The 20,277-nt window shown below is 42.4% G+C and overlaps 1 protein-coding gene across 1 annotated transcript in view; it reads left to right on the top strand.

Annotated features, from left to right (window-relative positions):
- ntn1b (netrin 1b) overlaps positions 1–20,277 on the top strand; it is a 55,692-nt gene that overhangs the window by 14,491 nt on the left and 20,924 nt on the right. The window contains exon 3 of the mRNA XM_084071435.1: positions 17,778–17,966. Coding sequence (XP_083927561.1) covers positions 17,778–17,966 — 189 coding nt within the window. The remainder of the gene's footprint in view (positions 1–17,777; positions 17,967–20,277) is intronic.

Here is a 20,277-nt window from a genome sequence, read left to right as displayed (position 1 = left end):
GACTTGTTAGTGGGGTCCGGGGGCCCCCAGGGGTCCTTGGGGGGTTCTTCGGCTTTAAATGGACCTTTTCAGATCTGTAACTCTGAGAGTGCACAAATTGAACCAAATACCATTTGGTTCCATTAGTACACACTCAGAGAGAATATTTGTTATTTATACACTCTCAGAGTTACGGGGGTCAGTGGCCTAATCATGCACACCAAACTGGGGGTCCTTGAAATTAATTAATTAATTAATTTAAAAGATTGAAAACCACTGCGTTATACCAAGGTTCGGCAAGAGATTCTTCTCTTGTCATTATAACACTATAGTCGCAGGTTCACTGAGTTCCCCTCTAAGATGGCTAGCTGTCGGCGCGCTTCAGGAAGAGCCAAGCCTTTTCCTCTGCAGCCCAATTCCACGTCCTGGAAGCCACCTAGCAACCAGAACAACTTCAGGGACGAAGCTGAAAGGAGTGTAAGAAAACACTCACAATGACCTCTCAATGTTTCCATGAAAACAATCATTAGCCATTAATTCTTGAACTTTTTTCTCCTTCCTCTCGGGCAGAACGTACTGTAACCAAAGTTCTCTCGTGTGTAGCCCCCGTCCCCTCACCTCCAAAAGTAAGCTCGCGTTCTCCAAACGTTTCCCTTGTTAAGTCACATTATGAGCTTTACACTCGCTGTGATTGATGCAGAGACATGTAGGATTATAGCAAACACTCAATGAATCTCTTGGTGTGGCTCTCAGGACCGCTGCCGGCTGGAAACACATGTACCCCCACTGACCAAGCACTGAATCCTGCCAGAATCCTTCACTCCCCTCTCTACATCCTTGTCAACCTCACTGCCAACGTTGAGACATATGAATGGATGGATGTCACATTTTGTAAAGTTTGGCATGTATTGTTAATTATATCTCCAAAGTTGCAAAAAATGCCGATCTAACAGGCTCACATGTACATTGGATATTAAAATAAAAAGGAATTTCATTCAATTTTCGAAATCTTTGGAAAGTAGGGTTTAAGTACGGCAATACTCTCTGAATCCTTCATTATTGGGATATACTGTACAGTATCGCTGTAAATGCTTCCTTTGACCAAAAAAACATTGGAGAGAGGTATTTTAATGTAGGGAGTTTGCACGGTTATAAATAGGCGCTTAGAGAAGAGGAGAGAAAAGGACAATAAACATGTCAGAGCAAGGATGGATTGTCACCCAGAGGACAAGATTTACAGTCTAGAGGCTTCCTGTTCCCCCTTCTCTCCATCCCTTGTTCCCTCACCATTGGGGGGGCGATAGAGGTGGGCGCGCGTGTCGGAGTGCTAAAATAACCTCCCTGCACAGCGGGGCGGTTATGGAGCTGAGCCAACTCTCAGCCGACCAAAGTCCCACAAGAGCTTGGCCCTGCTTGGATGTTTAGTACAGGTTTAGATGTTTTCATATCCTCTGGACTGGAGAGCCTCCCTCCTGACCACACGCTCAGTTTGACCTACAGCAGAACCTGTGTTTTTATTCTCTGTTCTCTGTTATAAGTGCCGTTCATTCTATCAGAGCCTACAGCTGTACGTCTTGGGGTGAATCCTCGTCATGGCCATGTACCCACTGAGACCTGCGCTCATCCCACGTTGATAGCTCAGATTCTAAGATTAGATAGACGAAAATCGATCAAAATTAATGTTCCATTTCGTAACAAACATCCCGTGCATGTGTGCATCCGAGGGAAGCATGTCATCATTTTACTGTGTATCCTGTGTCCTGCAGTCGTCTGAAGGAAAAAAGGGGAAATATTTGAAAGATGACACAGCTGGTAGTTAATGTTGCGTATGCATAGCCTGCATTACCTTCAGAGATTACGTCAGACCGACGAGACCATTCAACTCGCCGACTGCAACATCTCTTCTCACTGAAAATGAATTACAAGGGGCCGTCTAAAAAGACCATAATGCAGCATGCAGCTTAACAAAGCCTTCCGCATGAAAAGCTTTACTGTTTATGTCAGTTCCTTGTGTCAGTTTGAAAACAGTACACTACAGTATGTGGGGGCGGCAATGGCTCAGGGGTAGAGTGGCCGGATAGAGTGAACTGGAAACCGCAAGGTTCCAGTTTTGCAAACCATAGCAGTGAGGTTATTGAAGGGATGAGCGATACATACATCAATTGCCTTAAGCAACAAAGAGCTACTTGACCAACAGGGTGCCATGCCATTGGTCTGACGGTGTGCATTATAACTAAGCCTAAACCTAACCTCACACTAACCTAAAATCTTTCTGACTTTTGGGACTTAATCAGAATAATGGACTGTTGCGCCAATGGGCAGCCTCCACCAAAACATTAATGATGAGTGGGAAAGTGAAAATGCTCCCCATTCATGATGCTTAAACAAGTATTTGGCAGAGGTGTTGAGGGAAGCATAGCATACCGTAATTGTTATTATTCAATTATTATAATCATTATTGAGAAACATGCTTCCTTTTAAAATCAAGACTCAATAGTCTTAATGACAGGAATCGAATCATGACCTTAAAATTTAAAATAAAATCGATTGTGGATTCGGATTATTGTTACACCACACACAAAACATCATCTCCAGCCCTGGCAGAGATGAATATTGTATCCACATATTCAGTGCTTGCCAGCAGTGTTGATTGATTTTATTGGTCTCAAGCTAGCATACACAGTGATCTAAACATAAATTAAATGTACTGTATGTGTAGGGTGGATGATGGCTCTATCAAGCATGCAGTCACACATGGCCTTAGTCAAACTAATTGGAATCTCGAGCTGGATGTGACTACACACCTGTTGTGCATCGAGGTAATCAATGCACACAAGATAAATCAGCCATCCTCACACACTCAAGGGAGAGGGATAGAGTTTTTGTCAAGTCTTATATCGTAAACTCCACATCTTATCTCCATGTGGCTGTCTACTCTATGGTACGGTTACAACTAAGGCATGGCAAGCTGTGTGATGTTACTTGGAAATAAAGAGAACTTTGTCCTAAGAACTTTGGCTGTTATCTGTCCAACCAATAAGCCTGTCACAGTAGCTTTATCATATTTATATTCAATTTATATTGTCATTGCCTGTGTTGGAAGCAGTCCACTCAACCATAGTAAACACTTGAATTCGAACATAATGCTATTTTCTGTAATAGAATGTTCTTTAAAGCCCAGTGCAATACAGAGAAGACAGGATTCAGTTAGAATTCAGATTATTTTGATACAATTTATAATTTTGCTTTGCTGTGGTGTTTTACGTTGTCATCAGTACATGATTTGCAGCTGCTCCTTTTCAGTCAGGACATTATTAAACTAATTGTCTCATACCTTAATGGTCATAAACACCATCTACTGCCAAAGAATTAAACTGTAATCCAAAGACAAAATATTTTTTAAAGTATGTTTTTCTCCATAGAAACCAATTATAAGGAAATGGCTTATCAACATACTAAAACAATGGCTTAGAAACACGTTCTCTCATATCGCCTCACTGGTCAAAAACGCTGTCCTCTGCCAAAAAGTGTTGCTTGATTTTTGTTTTTGTACATTAAGCAACGTTTTAAGATGTCACTTTCAATCTACAGTTTCTCCATTTAAATTTGGCGTTTCACCAACCAACGTGTTTAGCGCTGTTGGTTCCACCCCGATAGTTCCCTAACCATCGTTTAAGGCAGTTTAGTTCTACCTCGAGAGCATAGATTTGTCTTTTTGGAGCTATGGGTTCCTGTGGTTGAAAAGGAGAAAAGTCCCTAAATTTCAGGAAAGGTTGCTAAGAACAGGCGAATGTTCCTTCAGTAAAATCTTCAAAATGTACTCATTGCCTGTTAACCACTCGAGCACTATTGTGGCATATAACGGCAAAAATAACCGATCTACAAGCTCACGACACGTTGCATCGCGATGCCGATTGTAGATCTATTTTGAACATTTTCGAAACATGGTTGTAACATGCCCACAATAGGGACGCATGGTTGAAAGTAGTTAGTGGTTATAGATGATGAAAATGTTTACTGGTGAAAATATGGTGATTAGGAGGAGATCATTGCAGATTGCAAATCATAGTTGTTAATACCCAATAATCTCTTGCAAAGAACGCTCCTGACGGGGAACATGGCTTCTTCCAATAAAACAACATGATGGCCTGCTACTGTCCACCCTGACCTCTAAATCCTGAGGTCAAAGAGGTCACAACCAGAAGGAGAGCGTCTCTTTTCCTCTTCAGGAGACAGATTTAAGAGAGTAGATGCGTGAACATCTGCTCGACTGTCTGTCTCACATTTTCTATTCATGACAAAGACGGCTCCCAGATGTGAACGGTGCTGAAATGTCCCACCCCCGGGTTTATGGTGTTTGTTACATAGAAACAATGAAGATCCACACTGAGAGCTGCATGGTTATATAGGTTCACGTTCTCTAAGAAGATATAAATAAATTATAAATCAAAAGATTTCTTTTCTTTACTTAATTTGTAAAAAATCGAATGTTTTCCATTTTCTCCCCAAATTTTTCTTGTTGCCAATTCCCCCCATGTGTATAGTCCCTGTCAGCACACACCCCTACTGTTTGGTCTGGGGAGGGTGTAGACCAGTAATCCTCAACCTTTTTCATTTCAACTCTCAGAGTTACAGACCCAAAAATGTTGGACCCTTAGTGGTCCCCAGACCCAACATTGAGAAACAGTGGTGTAGACAACCACGTGTCTCCAATACACATCAGTCAGTCAGTAGATGACACTAAAGAGTTTCACCTGGAGGCTGTAACGTGGTCAAAGGAACATGCTATCCCTCCCAGTTCTGCTCCCCGCATTAAACATTTCCCGACCAACCTGTAGGAGTCGCGAGTGCAGTGACAGAGATCGCCCTTCCTTACTGGCACGAGGGAGTGCCCGGCAACACCAGAACTTTATGCTTAATTTATACTCCATTGTACAACCTGTCACACATTGAAAACTACCAGCTACCAGCTCACAAAACAAAACATGTGACGCATTGTGAGCTATGATGCTGTCGTATGATGAAGTATAAATAGATCTTTACACCATACCACCTCCTACTGTCCTGTACCTCCACTGACAGGCCACTTTGGTGTTAATTCATTGGTCATTTCAGAATCCAGTATTGTTTTCCCATTGTGGTTGGCCCAAGAAACTTAACAGCGCATTCATTAAGTTCACTCAAGTGAAAAGTGCATCAAGTATTGCTAGGGGTGTGCCGATATATCGTCCCGCGATATATCGCGATACGTTTTCGCGACGATATGTATCGTTTTGGGAAAAAAAATATCGTTTTTGAAAAAAATTTTTTTTTTTTTTTTTTTTAACAATCATAATAATCAGGCATGCAAACGGCCCCCGAAGTGAAAAGAGTGACAACATGTTTTTTTTTCGGGTCAGGTGTCATACTACTTGGATTCAAAACGGCTATTGTAGCTGAAAAGCTACAAGTTTGCATGTCTGAATAATGCAAAAACAGAATTATTTGTTTGCATTTTCTTTTTTTCTCCTCCATATATTTTCATAATAAAAAAAGTGCGTATCGTATCGTATCGAAATCGTATCGAAGTTGTGAGCCAAATATCGTATCGTATCGTTTCGTGAAATTAGTGTATCGGCACACCCCTAAGTATTGCAGATAGACATATGAGTTACACTCATGTGGATTCCCAGCAGCAGCCTTCATCATTACTCAAAGTGGGGTCCGGGGACGCCCAGTGGTCCTTGAGGTGGTTCCAGGTGCTTCCCCTGGAACCTCCTGAAATGTGTTAATATAGCATCAAACTGTAACCCTATTTATACTTTGACTATGCAAGAATACCAGATCTACAAGCTCATCATAATGTGACCTTGAAGATCTGCTATTTCTGACAATTATTTGAACAATGTAGAAAACAATGTGGAATCATTTAGAAAAAATGTACACAAAATGTTCCCTTAAGGTGGTCCCTGGCAAAGTTTTTTAATCCTTTTAGATGCGGTCCCGTGGCAGAATACATAACAATTTGACATGAAAATGTTTGAGAACCACTGTTGTACAATACATGCAGTTCTCCATTATGTGCAGAAGCCAGTGGCTGTTTAGAGAGACATTGAGGCCATGAGAACAGTCCTGCTGACTAGGACACATGTCCCACAGCAGGGAATAGCACATTTTCCACCAATTACACTCTAAGTACACAGTAAAATCCTGAGTGTTAGTTTAATGCTGAGCGTGTAAAAATGGACCGGCAAGGGTCTCCCTTACTTCTGATCCTCTCTATCTCTCTTTATTTCCACAGCTCTCTCTTTATATCCTCTCGCTCTCTCCTCCTGTCCCTTAATGTCTCTTTCTCTCTCGCTCTCTCTCTCGTTATTTTTCTATTTTGCAACTTGTGCTATCTTTCTCAAACTTGTGCTCTCTCTTCTCTTTAACTCTGGATTTTTCCCAACCGTGGAACGAGAGGATAAATGTCCTGAGATATGCAGGTCATTATACATTATTATTCATAGTGTGTTGTCATTGGCACCATTCAGCACAGTCATTCACAGAGCAGGGCTCACTGTACAGTATAACCCTGATCATTATTGATTGCACAATTACACTGTTTTGCTGTTCCAAGAATGTCAGGTGTTTTTTTTCCTCCTTTCATGTAAAACAGATTGCGTTTAAGATCACATGTAAATCACATGTAAATCACATATCTCTGTGTCCACATTAATCACATTATCGGCTTTACCTGTGAAATGCAGGAAGTTGGGCAAAAAAAATAGTACATTTTAGCTTAAAGTACAGAAACTGTTAAGGTTCTCTTACAGTAGTCGTTTTATGTCTCTGCAGTTGTAGCCTACCATAATCACTACTACCATCAAAAGTAGAAATGTGCGCTCCTCAGAGCGCAGATCTCCGTCAGGCCAGGTTGCCTACCCAGGGCTCACAAAGTTTGGAAAGCAACATACTGTAGCCGATTGGAATGGAACTTGCGAAATCGGACTGATGCATCTTGATCACATGATTCCAGAGATAACATGTACCGATTTGTGTGAGTTTTGGACTGAATTTGTAGTGTATTTTGAAGAAAGCGTGAAATCGCTCAAAATGAAGTCTGCCACAAATGGCCGGGGACTATGTGTGGAGTTGCGTCATGATCCAAGGAATCCAAGGAAAAAAGTTTGTGTTTGTACTCCCTACGGTTTAAGAGTTATGGACCAAAATGTGAATTGGCCTGTTATAGCGCCACCATGAGGCCAATTTGAAAACGTTGAGGCAGAGGTCCTTCCTTGGCCTACTGGGAGAGAGCGTGCAAACTGTCACGCTGATCGGTGGAACGGTGCCAGAGATCAGCTGTTCACAGATGGACAGACGGACTGACTGACAGACAGACAGACAGACAGACAGACAGACAGACAGACTTACAGACGGACTCACAGGGGTGGAAACATAATCCCTCGCCGTTCCAACCTCCTGGTGGGGATAATTATATTACTTTGTAATTCATCAAGTAAATGTGAAGAGAACTGTAGCACTGTTGGTGCCAGTGTCATGCCAAACTAGCTCACAACGTGTCGCATTATGACACATTGAGAGCTTATTAGACTATTTTTAACGTGCAACACCATCATATGATAAATTATAAACACTCTGCAGTATACAGCATAATGTATATAGTCTCCACAGTCCAGCTTGGCATCATTAAAGCCTATTAACTACTGGTCTTGTTGGAGTCACAAACCACCAGTCCTTGCTATAAACCACACTACAGTAGTATTAGCTAATGTCATATTACATTGGCTGGCATTACGTTACGTTAGCTAATGTGAAACTGAATTACCTAACGTCATATACAGAGCGGGAGCCTGGACCGTTGCTGACTTGGGTGGCTGTTTATGTTGAGACGCCACATTCCCCGTTCGCCAGGCAACCGAGCGGTTTTATGAGGAGTTACGCGCACAAAGGCAGAGGGAGGGCTGATTGCTCAACTAATTGATGTCCATCAGAGATCACAGAGCTGGACTCATAAAGGAAGAGAACGCCTCCCATGACATCATCACATGCTGCAGGGTGAGAGAGAGAGAAACAGAGAGAGAGAGGGGATTCCATGCCGTATTACTCACATGCGCACACACACAAACAGCTATTAATCCTGCGGCGAAATGGGATCCCATTAGGGAGACTCTGGTGTAAAAAGAACCCCTGAGGTCCTCAGTGAAAACCATAGATCCCATAGGTTCTCAAACTTCTTTATTTCAAGGACCCCCATAACTCTGAGTGTGTACGAATGGAACCAAATGTTCACTCCCAGTTACTGACATGTAAGAATCAACTGTCAGAATCAACTTTATTGTCACATCACAGGTTTACAGGTGTAAAGAAGTGGAGAAATTTTGTGGAGAATGTTTTTGCGTAAGCTCCGTCGCAAGGGTTTATTTGGAACCCCTTCAAGGAACACAGAGGGTCCCTGGACCCCACTTTGAGAACCACTGCCATACTGTAGATCTCGGTGTAGATAAGGCAAAAAGTCTTTCAATGTCTGAAAACTTGTGACGGTCAGTACCACCTTGAAGATAGTTTACAGCCAATAAGAAACATGTCACCAGTTATAAGGTTAAGGTGGACAGAACGTGACCACGGGGGCCATAGTAGTGTTGCCACCAGGCTGACTGCGATGGTCACATCAGACTGATAGCATCTCTGCTACAGACAACCATGCTGACATATATCACAGGTTGTTACTCGCTGTGCAGAAATATGGGGTGTTACTTTAAGTTGTTATTTTAGTATAGTTTACTAAATGACAGGTATTTGTTCCGTGCAACCAACCCTGGCCACGGTGAACAAAATCACTCAATTAGAGTTGACATAAAAAATTTTTTTTAAGAAACAGTTTTACTTGGCAGAGAGTACTTGATGAGTCCGGCGTTTTCTTTTCCCACAACACAAGTTGTACGCTGGAATGTGGATCTGTTTTGGTTTGGTGTTTATTTGGCGTGAGATTGTCAGGTTTTATCTCCGAGGTTTTCTGTCCGCCCGGCTTTTGACATCTGACATCTGACGAGAAACGACCGATAGCATCAGCCATTTAACCCGACTAAATCCACAGACAAGCATATTGACCCGAAGCATTTTCCTCCCTTCCCTAAGAACGTGCTCAAGCTCATGTGAAGAGGAGGAGGAGATGCCTTCAGACGGCCCTTTCATCATCATAGACTAACCCAATTCATTAGCTCGGCTTAGCACTCATCTCTTATCTCTTCTACCGGCACAAAGTGCACTCTTGTATGGTTTGACAGCCGCTCAAAGGTGAAAGGTTAGCTGAGTGATGGATCATTGTGTTTCTCTCCGTGCCGTTATGGTAACACAGTGGACAGAGTGATGGCTGTTGTGGTAACACAGTGGGCAGAACGTGACCACGGGGGAATAGAAGTGTTGCCACCAGGCTGGCTGCGATGTGCGATGGTCACATTAGACTGATAGCATCTCTGCTACAGACGACCACGTTGACAGAGCTCAACTGCTCTATTAGCCTCTGCCCTCCATGACAGTTATATTGCACTGGCCTGGGGCCAGGGCTCTTGAGATGATGGCAGCATGGCACCTGTCAGTTGTGTGCTGGGCCCCAGCAGTGGAGAATGAAGATTGTAAGCCAAATAAAGGAAACAAGCATCATGTCTATTACAGTATGACTCTTAATGCTAAATATTTTTGTTTCATATCGCTGACATTTTTAAATGTACTCTGAGTAAGCTATGTTTCTAACTGATCGATGCTAGCTGGATGAGTTTGTAATGTTACTAAGTAAAATTAACCACTAAAGGCAACAGTGTTGCATGGTGGAAAATAACCCATCTACAAGCTCACAGCGCTGCTATTTTCATTTCTGTTCTGAAACAGTTCTGAAAATCATTTGTTTTTTTTGAGAATCCAAAATAGGGATGTCAGGTTGAAAGTGGTAAAGGTCCATCTTGACATATTTCACTCTGCCACAGAGGCACCCGCTGTTCTGTACTCACTGACACCCGAACGTGTGTCTCATTAAATCCATAATATCACACACATGCAAAAGCCTCGTGTTCAAACATGGATGTTTGTCTCCGCCATGTCATCACTGCTCTGACTTGATCAAAGGAAACGTGTTTAAACGTTCTCGGATCAGCGTGCCGCCTCGATGTTTCATGTGTTTATGTAACACCAAGGTGACAGGGTTGCTATCGATATCAACAGACATTTGCACGACACATTTTGTTGTGCAAACTTGCTCTATGAGAGACAGAAATCCTCCGGTCATTAAATGAAAACAAAAAAACAAAAGGGAATATTATTCCCTTTTGTTTAGTTTTATTTTTTTGTTTAGCCATTTATATTTTTTCTGTCTCCGTTACAGTCATCAAAAGCATTCCTAAAACTTGTAAAAGGATTCATCAGCTGGAAAGCTCATTCCAGAAAACGTTTTGTTGTTTTATTCTCTCCCTCATCAAAATGGCAGCTGTTCTAGTACTGTACAATAGAAATATTTATTGTAGGGGAAACATGCTTGACTGATCTTATGAGAGCACTTCACAGAAGGTTTTTGGCAATGGCCATTTCAGGCGATGGGTTCTATTCCAACATACAGTATGCAATCAAATGAATGCTTTGAGAGCCGTGATGCAAAACTGTTGGCTTGATCAAAAGTTGCAGGGCAACCTTGCAGAGTCAGCTGATATACTGCCATGTTCTGCAGCCAAGAGTATAATACTTTTCTCCATAAACCCGTTAATTCTGTACTGTATTGGAAGTTCACAGGAGAAAGGTTTTGTGATTCGCAGCCTGCACCATAATGATATGTGTCATAGAGTTTAATGTCTAATGATCGATGTGATTTGGTGACTATTGGTGATGTTTTTACAATCTTGAGAGTTAACTGCCTCCAAGTGGACTGTCAGAATGAAACATTATCATTGATTTATTCATTGCCTCATTATGGAGGCATATAATGTTACTGGTTTCGAGGGAAAACAGCATTTCTCATGTATTAAGACCCAGCCATGACTTCACCCATCGATGCTCCATTGCAATTCAGATTTTTATAGAAAAACGAAAAGTGCATGAGTGCTTTTTGAATGTAAATGTGCTCTTCTGACACATTGGAAGCACCACCCACACTCAAAGGTGTTATGTAAGCACAAACTGAACTTCATGGAAGCTCTACAGTGAGATGATTGAATCAAGTGGTACACAGTTTATTTTGTCTTTTTACTTACTGTAGCATTTATCCAAGATATGTTGCACCGCAACTTAACAAAACCTACTTTAACCAATAAGCTCGCAATGAGTTGCAATGTGTTGAGCTTATAGACCTGCTATATTCCCTAAATGTTTGGCAAATGAAAAGCACATTAATAACCAATGTAGGAAGACAAAAAGCGCTTTTGTGCCCAAACACAATGAGTTAACATTGTAATTTAGCCTACACCCTATATCTGCCCATCCATGCGTCCGTGTTTGCATTCGCCTGCGCACACGTGTACAGTTATGTGTCTGTACGAGTATGTTTGTGTACACACTCGAAAATATCAAACTACTTAAACCGACCACTGTGGTGAAAATATGGCGGGGTAATCTGTTAAAGGCACCAGTGTTGTCTCTTCCTCAGATCACTGGCTGTGAGGGGATGTGAACTCTGTTTGATTTGGCACCCGTCATCCCACTCATGATACGGGTGACTATCATTACAGGCTTTCACTCACTGAGTGAGTAATTGATCCTGGATAAACAGTAATTGTGCTTGGAATTCCGAAGCCCCTGGATCCTTGAACAAGCGCTGCATTCTTCTCCGCGCAGGTCACACGCCGCATCCGTCTGAAGTCTAGACACATACAACACTTAACAAGCATATTCATGCAGGCATATGCACATGCAGGCATGTACACAGTGCAACCCTCAGTGTTAAAGATGCGATCCGTAACTATCATGTCCCACCTGGGATTCGAACCTGGGTCGCCAAAATTTCGACTGTTGAGCTACTATGTGACGGAGTGCTCATTTGGGAAGAGGAAATATTTTCCTTTGAATTTCATGCAATACCTCAACCAGATTTGGTCCTACAGGACCACAGATCCAGGGAGGAGACCACCAGTTGTGTTACTTATATTGTATACTCTAAAATAATGTGTTATTCACTAAAGCTTTTTAACTCTGAGAGTGAACAAATGGAACCAAATGGACCTGTGAAGGTCCAACTGGTTTCATTTGTAAAGTCTCTGAGTTACAAATGGATATAACGCACACGCACATTCGGCACACACACAAACGCATGGATGCATGTTTGGTCAGACCTCAGACACCTGTTGACAGTGTTGGTATGCTTCTGCTGCTGAGGTGGCGAGTTGCTGGAACCGTCCATGACCAATTTTCAATAGAGATCACGCACAGACTTCTGATTGTTTCTGAAGTGTGCTTTCTGCTGCAGACAGAGCGAGAAACCGCCTCCGCTAAGCTGTGGGATGGATCATTTCCATGCAGAGTGTCCTACCCACACACCAGCAGCCCTTCCTTCAGCGAGGCTGCTGGAGGGCACTCGAAAATAAATAGATTGGAATAGCATAGCTCTGGGTACAGTAGGCCCTTGAAATGAAATTAAATGAAAGCATGCAAGCATACATGCACGGATGCACACACACACACACACACACACACACACACACACACACACACACACACACACACACACACACACACACACACACACACACACACACACACACACACACACACACACACACACACACACACACACAGAAAGAGCTTTCCAAGCATCGCTCGCATCATCAACATTAACATTGGCAGTTACAATGGGTGTGTGTGCAGTTAGTTGTTAATAAAAAGTCAGCTTAGCTTTACGTATTATAAAACCTTTTGCGTGCTGCCCGAGACTCGCTTGCTTTGGCATGTGCTTGTGTGCACACACACACACACAGACACGCACACTAAATCAGGCACACGCACACACGCACGCGCACGCGCGCACACACACACACACACACACACACACACACACACACACACACACACACACACACACACACACACACACACACACACACACACACACACACACACACACACACACACACACACACACACACACACACACACACACACGCAATACTATTCATTATACCATTATGTCCACCTGAAAAGCCAGAAAATGTATTCTGAGTAACTGCTGCTTTATGAACTCTATGAACATAACTGAGCCACATATTGTTCATGTGGATTTCAGATGTAGACCTACAGTTAGCAGCACTCCTTATTACAAATCACCGTGTGTGTGTGTGTGTGTGTGTGTGTGAGAAAGAGAGAGTGACAGATGCTCAGAAAGGGACAGTGTGTGTTGCAGCTTATCAGCACTTGGGTCATTGGCTCTGCTGGCCAGTTAGCTTAGTGACCACGAGAGCACAGTGGGATGTGTGGAGGAGATAGCACAGTGCTCATTAGGAGGGCCTGAGGACAGCCACGCAGATAACACATGTTATTTATCATCACACATAAACACACAATACAGAGTATAGTATTACTATGTCAAAATGATGTCATTCAGAACTTCTGCATTGCCAGATCGGGCAGGGTCTGCCTGATTTATTGAATCGGAATCAAATGTGTTGTCACATCACACAATTACAGGCGTCAAATATTGTTTTTGTATGTAGCTCTCAGTATTGCAATTACAGAATGGGTTAGAATATAATAATTATTATTATTTTAAACTATTTATAAAGCACTCTTCAAAAACAAGTTTACAAAGTGCTTCACAGACAAAAACTTACGTAAAAAATTACTGAGTTCAGTCAAGAAATAAGAACACAGAAGAGACAATGAAATGAAAAACCTAAGATTAACCTAAGCGTTGTCTTTCTGTCTATTAGAAAGAACATTAGGGAAGGAACACATAACACACAACAGGTCATTAACAGTTACAAATCAAATCCAAGTCCAATATGTACACATGCATGATTAAAACGACAGAAAACAACTGCAATGGATAGGTGGCAGAAATGCTTCTTGTGCAGGTGGAAAACATATCTAGCATATACAAATAGCAGCATGATATTGTGTATACATTTCACAGTTTATATGTGCATGGTTAAGTGGCCCAGCGATTGTTCAGCAGTCTGATGCTTGCCAGATGAAAACTGTTTAGAAATATGGTGTAATGGCTTCTGATACTCCGGTAACGTGTGCCTGGATGATGATGATGGTGGTGGTGGTGATTATTATTATTATTGCAATGGAATATCCATATTATATAATAAGGAAACCTCTGTCCGTCAGTCTCTCCGTTCCGCATGGTTCTCCTCAGTGGATTGAGCAATTGATCTCAACTTGCACACATTGACCAATGACCACTAAAATATGCAGACGGTGAGGAAGTCCGTTTTTCACTCACCCAAAATGTAAGTTGTTTATTAGCGTTTTTGTGTGAACACCGGAGATTCGGGCTATGGGATCTGTCGTCATGGTTACAGCCCCGCAGGCTATGGGATCTCTAGCCGCTGGCCACACACACACGCACGCACGCACGCACGCACGCACGCACACACACACCTTTTTGTGTTATCCTTTTAGTATTCAATCAATCAATCAAAATCAATAAAAAAAACACGCCAATATGATTACATCACTCAAACTTGCATACCGAATGCATAACCCAAAGGTCTGCATATAGTTTGGCTGCGCACATCGCCAGTCATGGCCTACTTTCAAGTTGAAAAAGTTGAGTTGAGCTGCGAAGGAAAACGTCTCTCTCTCTCTGAATGACAAAGAAGGTCGAGCTCTGTGTGTGTGTGTGTGTGTGTGTGTGTGTGTGTGTGTGTGTGTGTGTGTGTGTGTGTGTGTGTGTGTGTGTGTGTGTGTGTGTGTGTGTGTGTGTGTGTGTGTGTGTGTGTGTGCGTGCGCGTACGCGTCTGTCGGAGCTAGACAGAGATTGAGTCATAGGAACACATTTCGGCAAGTGACTTTTTAAACTGTAAATATTCAGAAACAGCGCGTGCGTCTGTCGGAGCTAGACAGAGATTGAGTCATAGGAACACATTTCGGCAAGTGACTTTTTAAACTGTAAATATTCAGAAACAATGTGTAGCCTATTCAGAACTGTATGACAGGAAAGAAACAGATCAATGCGCACATTAGAAGTGGCTAATATGCAATATGGCCAATTGAATGACATACTCCCTCATACACCATGTTATATTTACATTTCTTTTATAGCTTACAAAAGCAACTTATCCAAATAGCTCACAATGCGTCGCGATGCAACGCATTGTGAGCCTGTAGATCTGCTATTTTCAAAAGATTCGTATACATTTTATACATTTGAAAACTTGTGAAATGGGACATTCTGCATAATGAGTGCTTTCTACTTTTGGTACTTTAAGTACATTTTGATACCAATACTATTTTGAATTCCGGACTTTTACTTGTAACAGAGTATTTCTACATTGCAGTATTGATACTTTTACTTAAGTAAAAAATTGGAGTACTTTTTCCACCACTGGAAATATGTAACTTTCATTTTGTAATGGAACTCAACAGGGCTTGTTAAGATATGACAACATTCTTTGATATGATGGTTGCAGTGAATGCATGTGTCTATGAATCACTGGCAAGATTAAAGTCCACTACCAGCATAGACGGCTTCCCTCTGCTCTGCTCTGAAGACTAAGAGCATTCCTCTCTGTTTCCGACTGGTGAAAAAAGCCCCGCTGCATTTTCCCTCACACTTCCCCTAAGTGGAGATAACATCTGGGATAAGAAGGCCGTGAAGTGTGTGTGTGTGTGTGTGTGTGTGTGTGTGTGTGTGTGTGTGTGTGTGTGTGTGTGTGTGTGTGTGTGTGTGTGTGTGTGTGTGTGTGTGTGTGTGTGTGTGTGTGTGTGTGTGTGTGTGTGTGTGTGTGTGTGTGTGTGTGTGTTCCTCAAAGCCTCTTGGGTCTAGCCGTGCTGTGAGTGTGTTGATCAGCCCTGGGGAGGGAGGTGTGGGAGATAAGCCTGTGACAGCTGCCAAACACCTCTGTATGGTGTGTGAGTCCCCCCCATAAGCCCTGTTCAGATGGAGTGTTTTTTGAATCCCACCCACCTGTCAGCCCTGGTCCCGTATGGCAGGTGTGAGATGGTTCGTACGTGATTCAGATGTCTGACAAACGCTGAACATAATGCGTCCATTTTGCCGCTCAGATCTCACTGTAATAACTCTACAGGCGGACCCATTGATGGAGCGATGAACGACGTGAGGAGCTGTGAATGCTGCCGCTCTCTCATTTCAAGCTGTAATCCATACCTTTTTTAAATGAATAAAACCGTATTAGAACAAATCTGTATGGAGTATGTTAATACAATATAACTAACACAACTGCGGTGAGGTGATCTCCCTGCTTTTCCATTGTGACATTTAGATCCTGTAGTCAGGTAGGAGTAGGACCACTACTGCTTAACAAGAGGTGCTACATGGAATTCACAGGGAAATGTGTCAAGGGTTCTCTGTTATAGCTCAACAGTAGAAATTGTGGACATGAAAGTTAGATTGAACACAACCAGAGGTTCAGGGGCATGGACAAATATCACACGCGCGCACGCACGTGCATGCACGCAAATACACACACACACACACACACACACACACACACACACACACACACACACACACACACACACACACACACACAGATGTGCCTTCACATACACAATGCACACACAATACCCGAGTTCCTGTAGACTGTTGCGGGTAAAGTAAAAGCCAACATTTTTGACTGCCCTCAACATGAAACCTGAGCAACTCAATATTGAGCCTGGGGTTCAGTATTCAACTGTAGAACTATAGCTGTGATGATAATAAATCATAAATGCAGCAGGTTGCAGCAGTCACTCTGATGTGTGTGTGTGTGTGTGAGAGAGAGAGGAAGAGAGTTTTCCTGTCTGACGTCACAGGGGTTCAGAGGTTAAATTCATAAGCAGGTGGTGGTGGGGGGGATGCAGGAAAGCGTGAACCAGACCCTTTTGTTTTAGTGGCTCCATTACTCTCAAGCTGGACTAGGCTGAGTCAGACCACGCCATCTGTTTTAATACAGTTGCTCTCAAACTTTTTTTATTTTACTTCAAGGACCCCCAGTTTTGTATTAAATTAGACCTCGGACCCCCATAACTCTGAGAGTTACAGATCTGTAAGGGTCCATTTGGGTCCTAACTATCAATAATTTAGCTGGGATGCCCCTGGAACTCTCTCAAGGACCGCTGGGGGTCCCCGGACCCCACTTTAAGAACCACTGTTTTAATAAGCCATTGTTTAAAAAAGCTCAGGAGGCCAAACTGTTGTGACATTACAGTAGAGCAGTTTAGTGTTCTCAGCCCATCTGACTGCAGCTGCACAGCACAAAAACAGTAGTAACTCCAAGAGTCCATTTTTACAGTTAATTCACCATATTTTGCTGGTTTCTTCACTGCAGTCCATTTGTAAACAAACAACTTTCAGATATTGGGTAACGGTGAATAGTGAATACTAATGAGAATGGGAATAATAGTGAATAGTGAATAATAGTGAATAGTGAATACTATTCGCCATTTTCAAAAATAGCAATGCGGTGTGTTGTGAGCTTGTAGATCGACTATTTTCGCTGTTCGAAGAAAATGTAGCTGCAACTATGTCATTCTACAAAAACTTTATGATTTTGCTGAATTGCAAAACATAAAAGTTGTGAGATTTCTGTGAGCCTTTGGCTCGACACCTAAAAAAAATGTCATCTCCATGTGCCTGATTCTCTGTTTCTCTTTCTATCTCTATCTGTCCCCAGCCTGCCACTGTAACCTTCATGCCCGTCGCTGTCGTTTCAATATGGAGCTATACAAGCTGTCGGGACGGAGAAGCGGTGGCGTGTGCCTCAATTGTCGCCACAACACGGCTGGGCGCCACTGTCACTACTGCAAAGAGGGCTACTACAGAGATATGACCAAGGCCATCTCACACAGGAGGGCCTGCAAAGGTAACAGGGTTGAGGGTTACAACAACATGTCTGGACAGTTGGTATTAGGGTTACAGCAAACTGTGCTGTTTGTAACCTCAGGGTTGAGGGTTACAACAACACAGGTTACAACAACATGGCTGGACGCCACTGTCACTACTGCAAAGAGGGCTACTACAGAAACATGACCAAGGCCATCTGACACAGGAGCATCTGCACAGGTGTTGAGTGAGGGCCTGCAAAGGTAACTAACAAGGTTGAGGGTTAGAACAGAGACAAAGCCCAGGCCATCTCACACAGGAGAGCCTGCAATAGTAACAGGGTTGAAGAGTTTTAGGCGTACAATGAATGAAATTTGCCTGGATTCCTTGGATGACACAACTGCCCATATAGGCCCATTTCTGCCTAAGTTGATTTTTCACCATTTTGAGTTTTCTTCAAAACACACTTTTTTCTACTACTCTGGAGTAATGTGATCAACATGTATCGGTCTTAGTTTTCATATTTCATTCCGATTGGCTTCCAAAGTTTGCTGAACAAAAATTAGCAAAAATCATGAACTACCCCAGATTTGATCAACGCAGAGCCAAAAGCGATTTCACTATCCCATAATGTCACTTTTTTATTCTATTTTTCAAAATGGTAAAATGGTCTTGTGACAATGACCGTTAAACAGGATTCTGATAATCCATATTGTTTGCCTATAATTGCCTTAAAAAAAGTTGTGGGGGCCTATTTCTTACAACAACAAACACCATATTATCATGAACGCAACATCTAATCAAACCCAAATTGCAATTGCATGTTGAGGGTTCTCTATAGTGCGCACACCCAAAAGTACTTTCACTTCTGGCCATAGGGGCCACAAACACAAAATGTTGCACCATCTGTTGTACAAACTGGCTGCACCCTACGACTGACAGAGCCTTGGGTAGGCAACCCAGCCTGGGAGAGGTTGGTGCTCCATGGGGCACTTTTCTAGTTTGGTTGTGCATCGATTAGCTTGATGCACAACAGGTGTGTAGTCACACCTAGCTCTGTGTCCAATTAGTTTGACTCAAGCCACGTGTGACTGCTTAAATCATCCATCATCACCCGCCCTATTCAAAACATAAACTACTTTTCCAAATATGTATTTTGAGCTGTGAAAGTGTGAAAATCCTTTGAATCCTTTCCAAAACTTTGAACCTACATTTCTTATAATTTAAATCGACTGAAACACCCATTTCAATAAACTGTAATTCTAAAACTGTTGTCAATCTACCAAAGTAATACCACATTTGGTGCGCTTCTTTCAAAAGAAATGAAAAAAGCTAAAACGCTAAAAATAAATAAATAATTATTTGATACTCTATTTACTGCATTCTGTCACACTTGATATTTGACATTTAGACTTTAAACCATATTTTGCACATTAAATAATCTGAATGTAGTCAGATATTCTGACTACATTCAGTCAGACAACTCTATTTGGTCTTCAAAATATGTATGTTTGACACTGCAGTGTAAACAACCTTATTATCACGTCACGATAGATTCCCCTTTAGAAGTAAAGATTTTATATGCACATGCCCCGTGACCTGTTTCACACTGGAATTTGAAAGGATTCTTTGAGGGTTGAGGAGAAAATCGCGTGCGTGTGCGTGCGCGCGTGCGTGCGTGTGTGTGTGTGTGTGTGTGTGTGTCAGTGAACTGACCCGTGTGGCTCCCCTGAGCGGGACGGGGTTCCTCTGTGGATCCCTGACAACACAAGCATAACAAACAGGACAGAGCTGTGAGCTGATCCACCCAAGAACAGACAAGCTCATCATCTCCACATCCCTGTTCAAACTTGCAGTACACAGGAACCAATGCATGTGCACAATCACAAGCACACACACAAACACACACAGGCGTGCACACTCTGTGAGCACATAAGTCAGGTTTTAGACCAAGCTGTCCGGGATTAGAGACTGCATGGAGGAGACAAAAGCAGAGCTCCGTCTGTCTCTCTGTACCTTGGTCTCTGAGGCACTGAGCAAACAAACTCCTGTCACTCATACACACACAAACACACACACACACACACACACACACACACACACACACACACACACACACACACACACACACACACACACACACACACACACACACACACACACACACACACACACACAAAGATTACAATTGTAGTGTTTAGAATTTAGTTTAAAAAGAAATGCCGCAATTGCAGAAAATTGCAGCAAAAATCTCTTACAATATTTCCTTTGATTATATTGTATTAGTTTAACTTGCCAGTGCATTGTTATGAGGGTTTCCCTGGAAAAAGATGAGAGCAGCCAACAACGGA

The sequence above is a fragment of the Gymnoscopelus microlampas genome, assembly GCF_963454915.1.
Source record: "Gymnoscopelus microlampas genome assembly, chromosome: 11".
Classification (NCBI taxonomy): Eukaryota; Metazoa; Chordata; class Actinopteri; order Myctophiformes; family Myctophidae; genus Gymnoscopelus; species Gymnoscopelus microlampas.
Note: the sequence above shows the minus strand (reverse complement) of the source record. Positions and strands in the feature narration are given on the sequence as shown.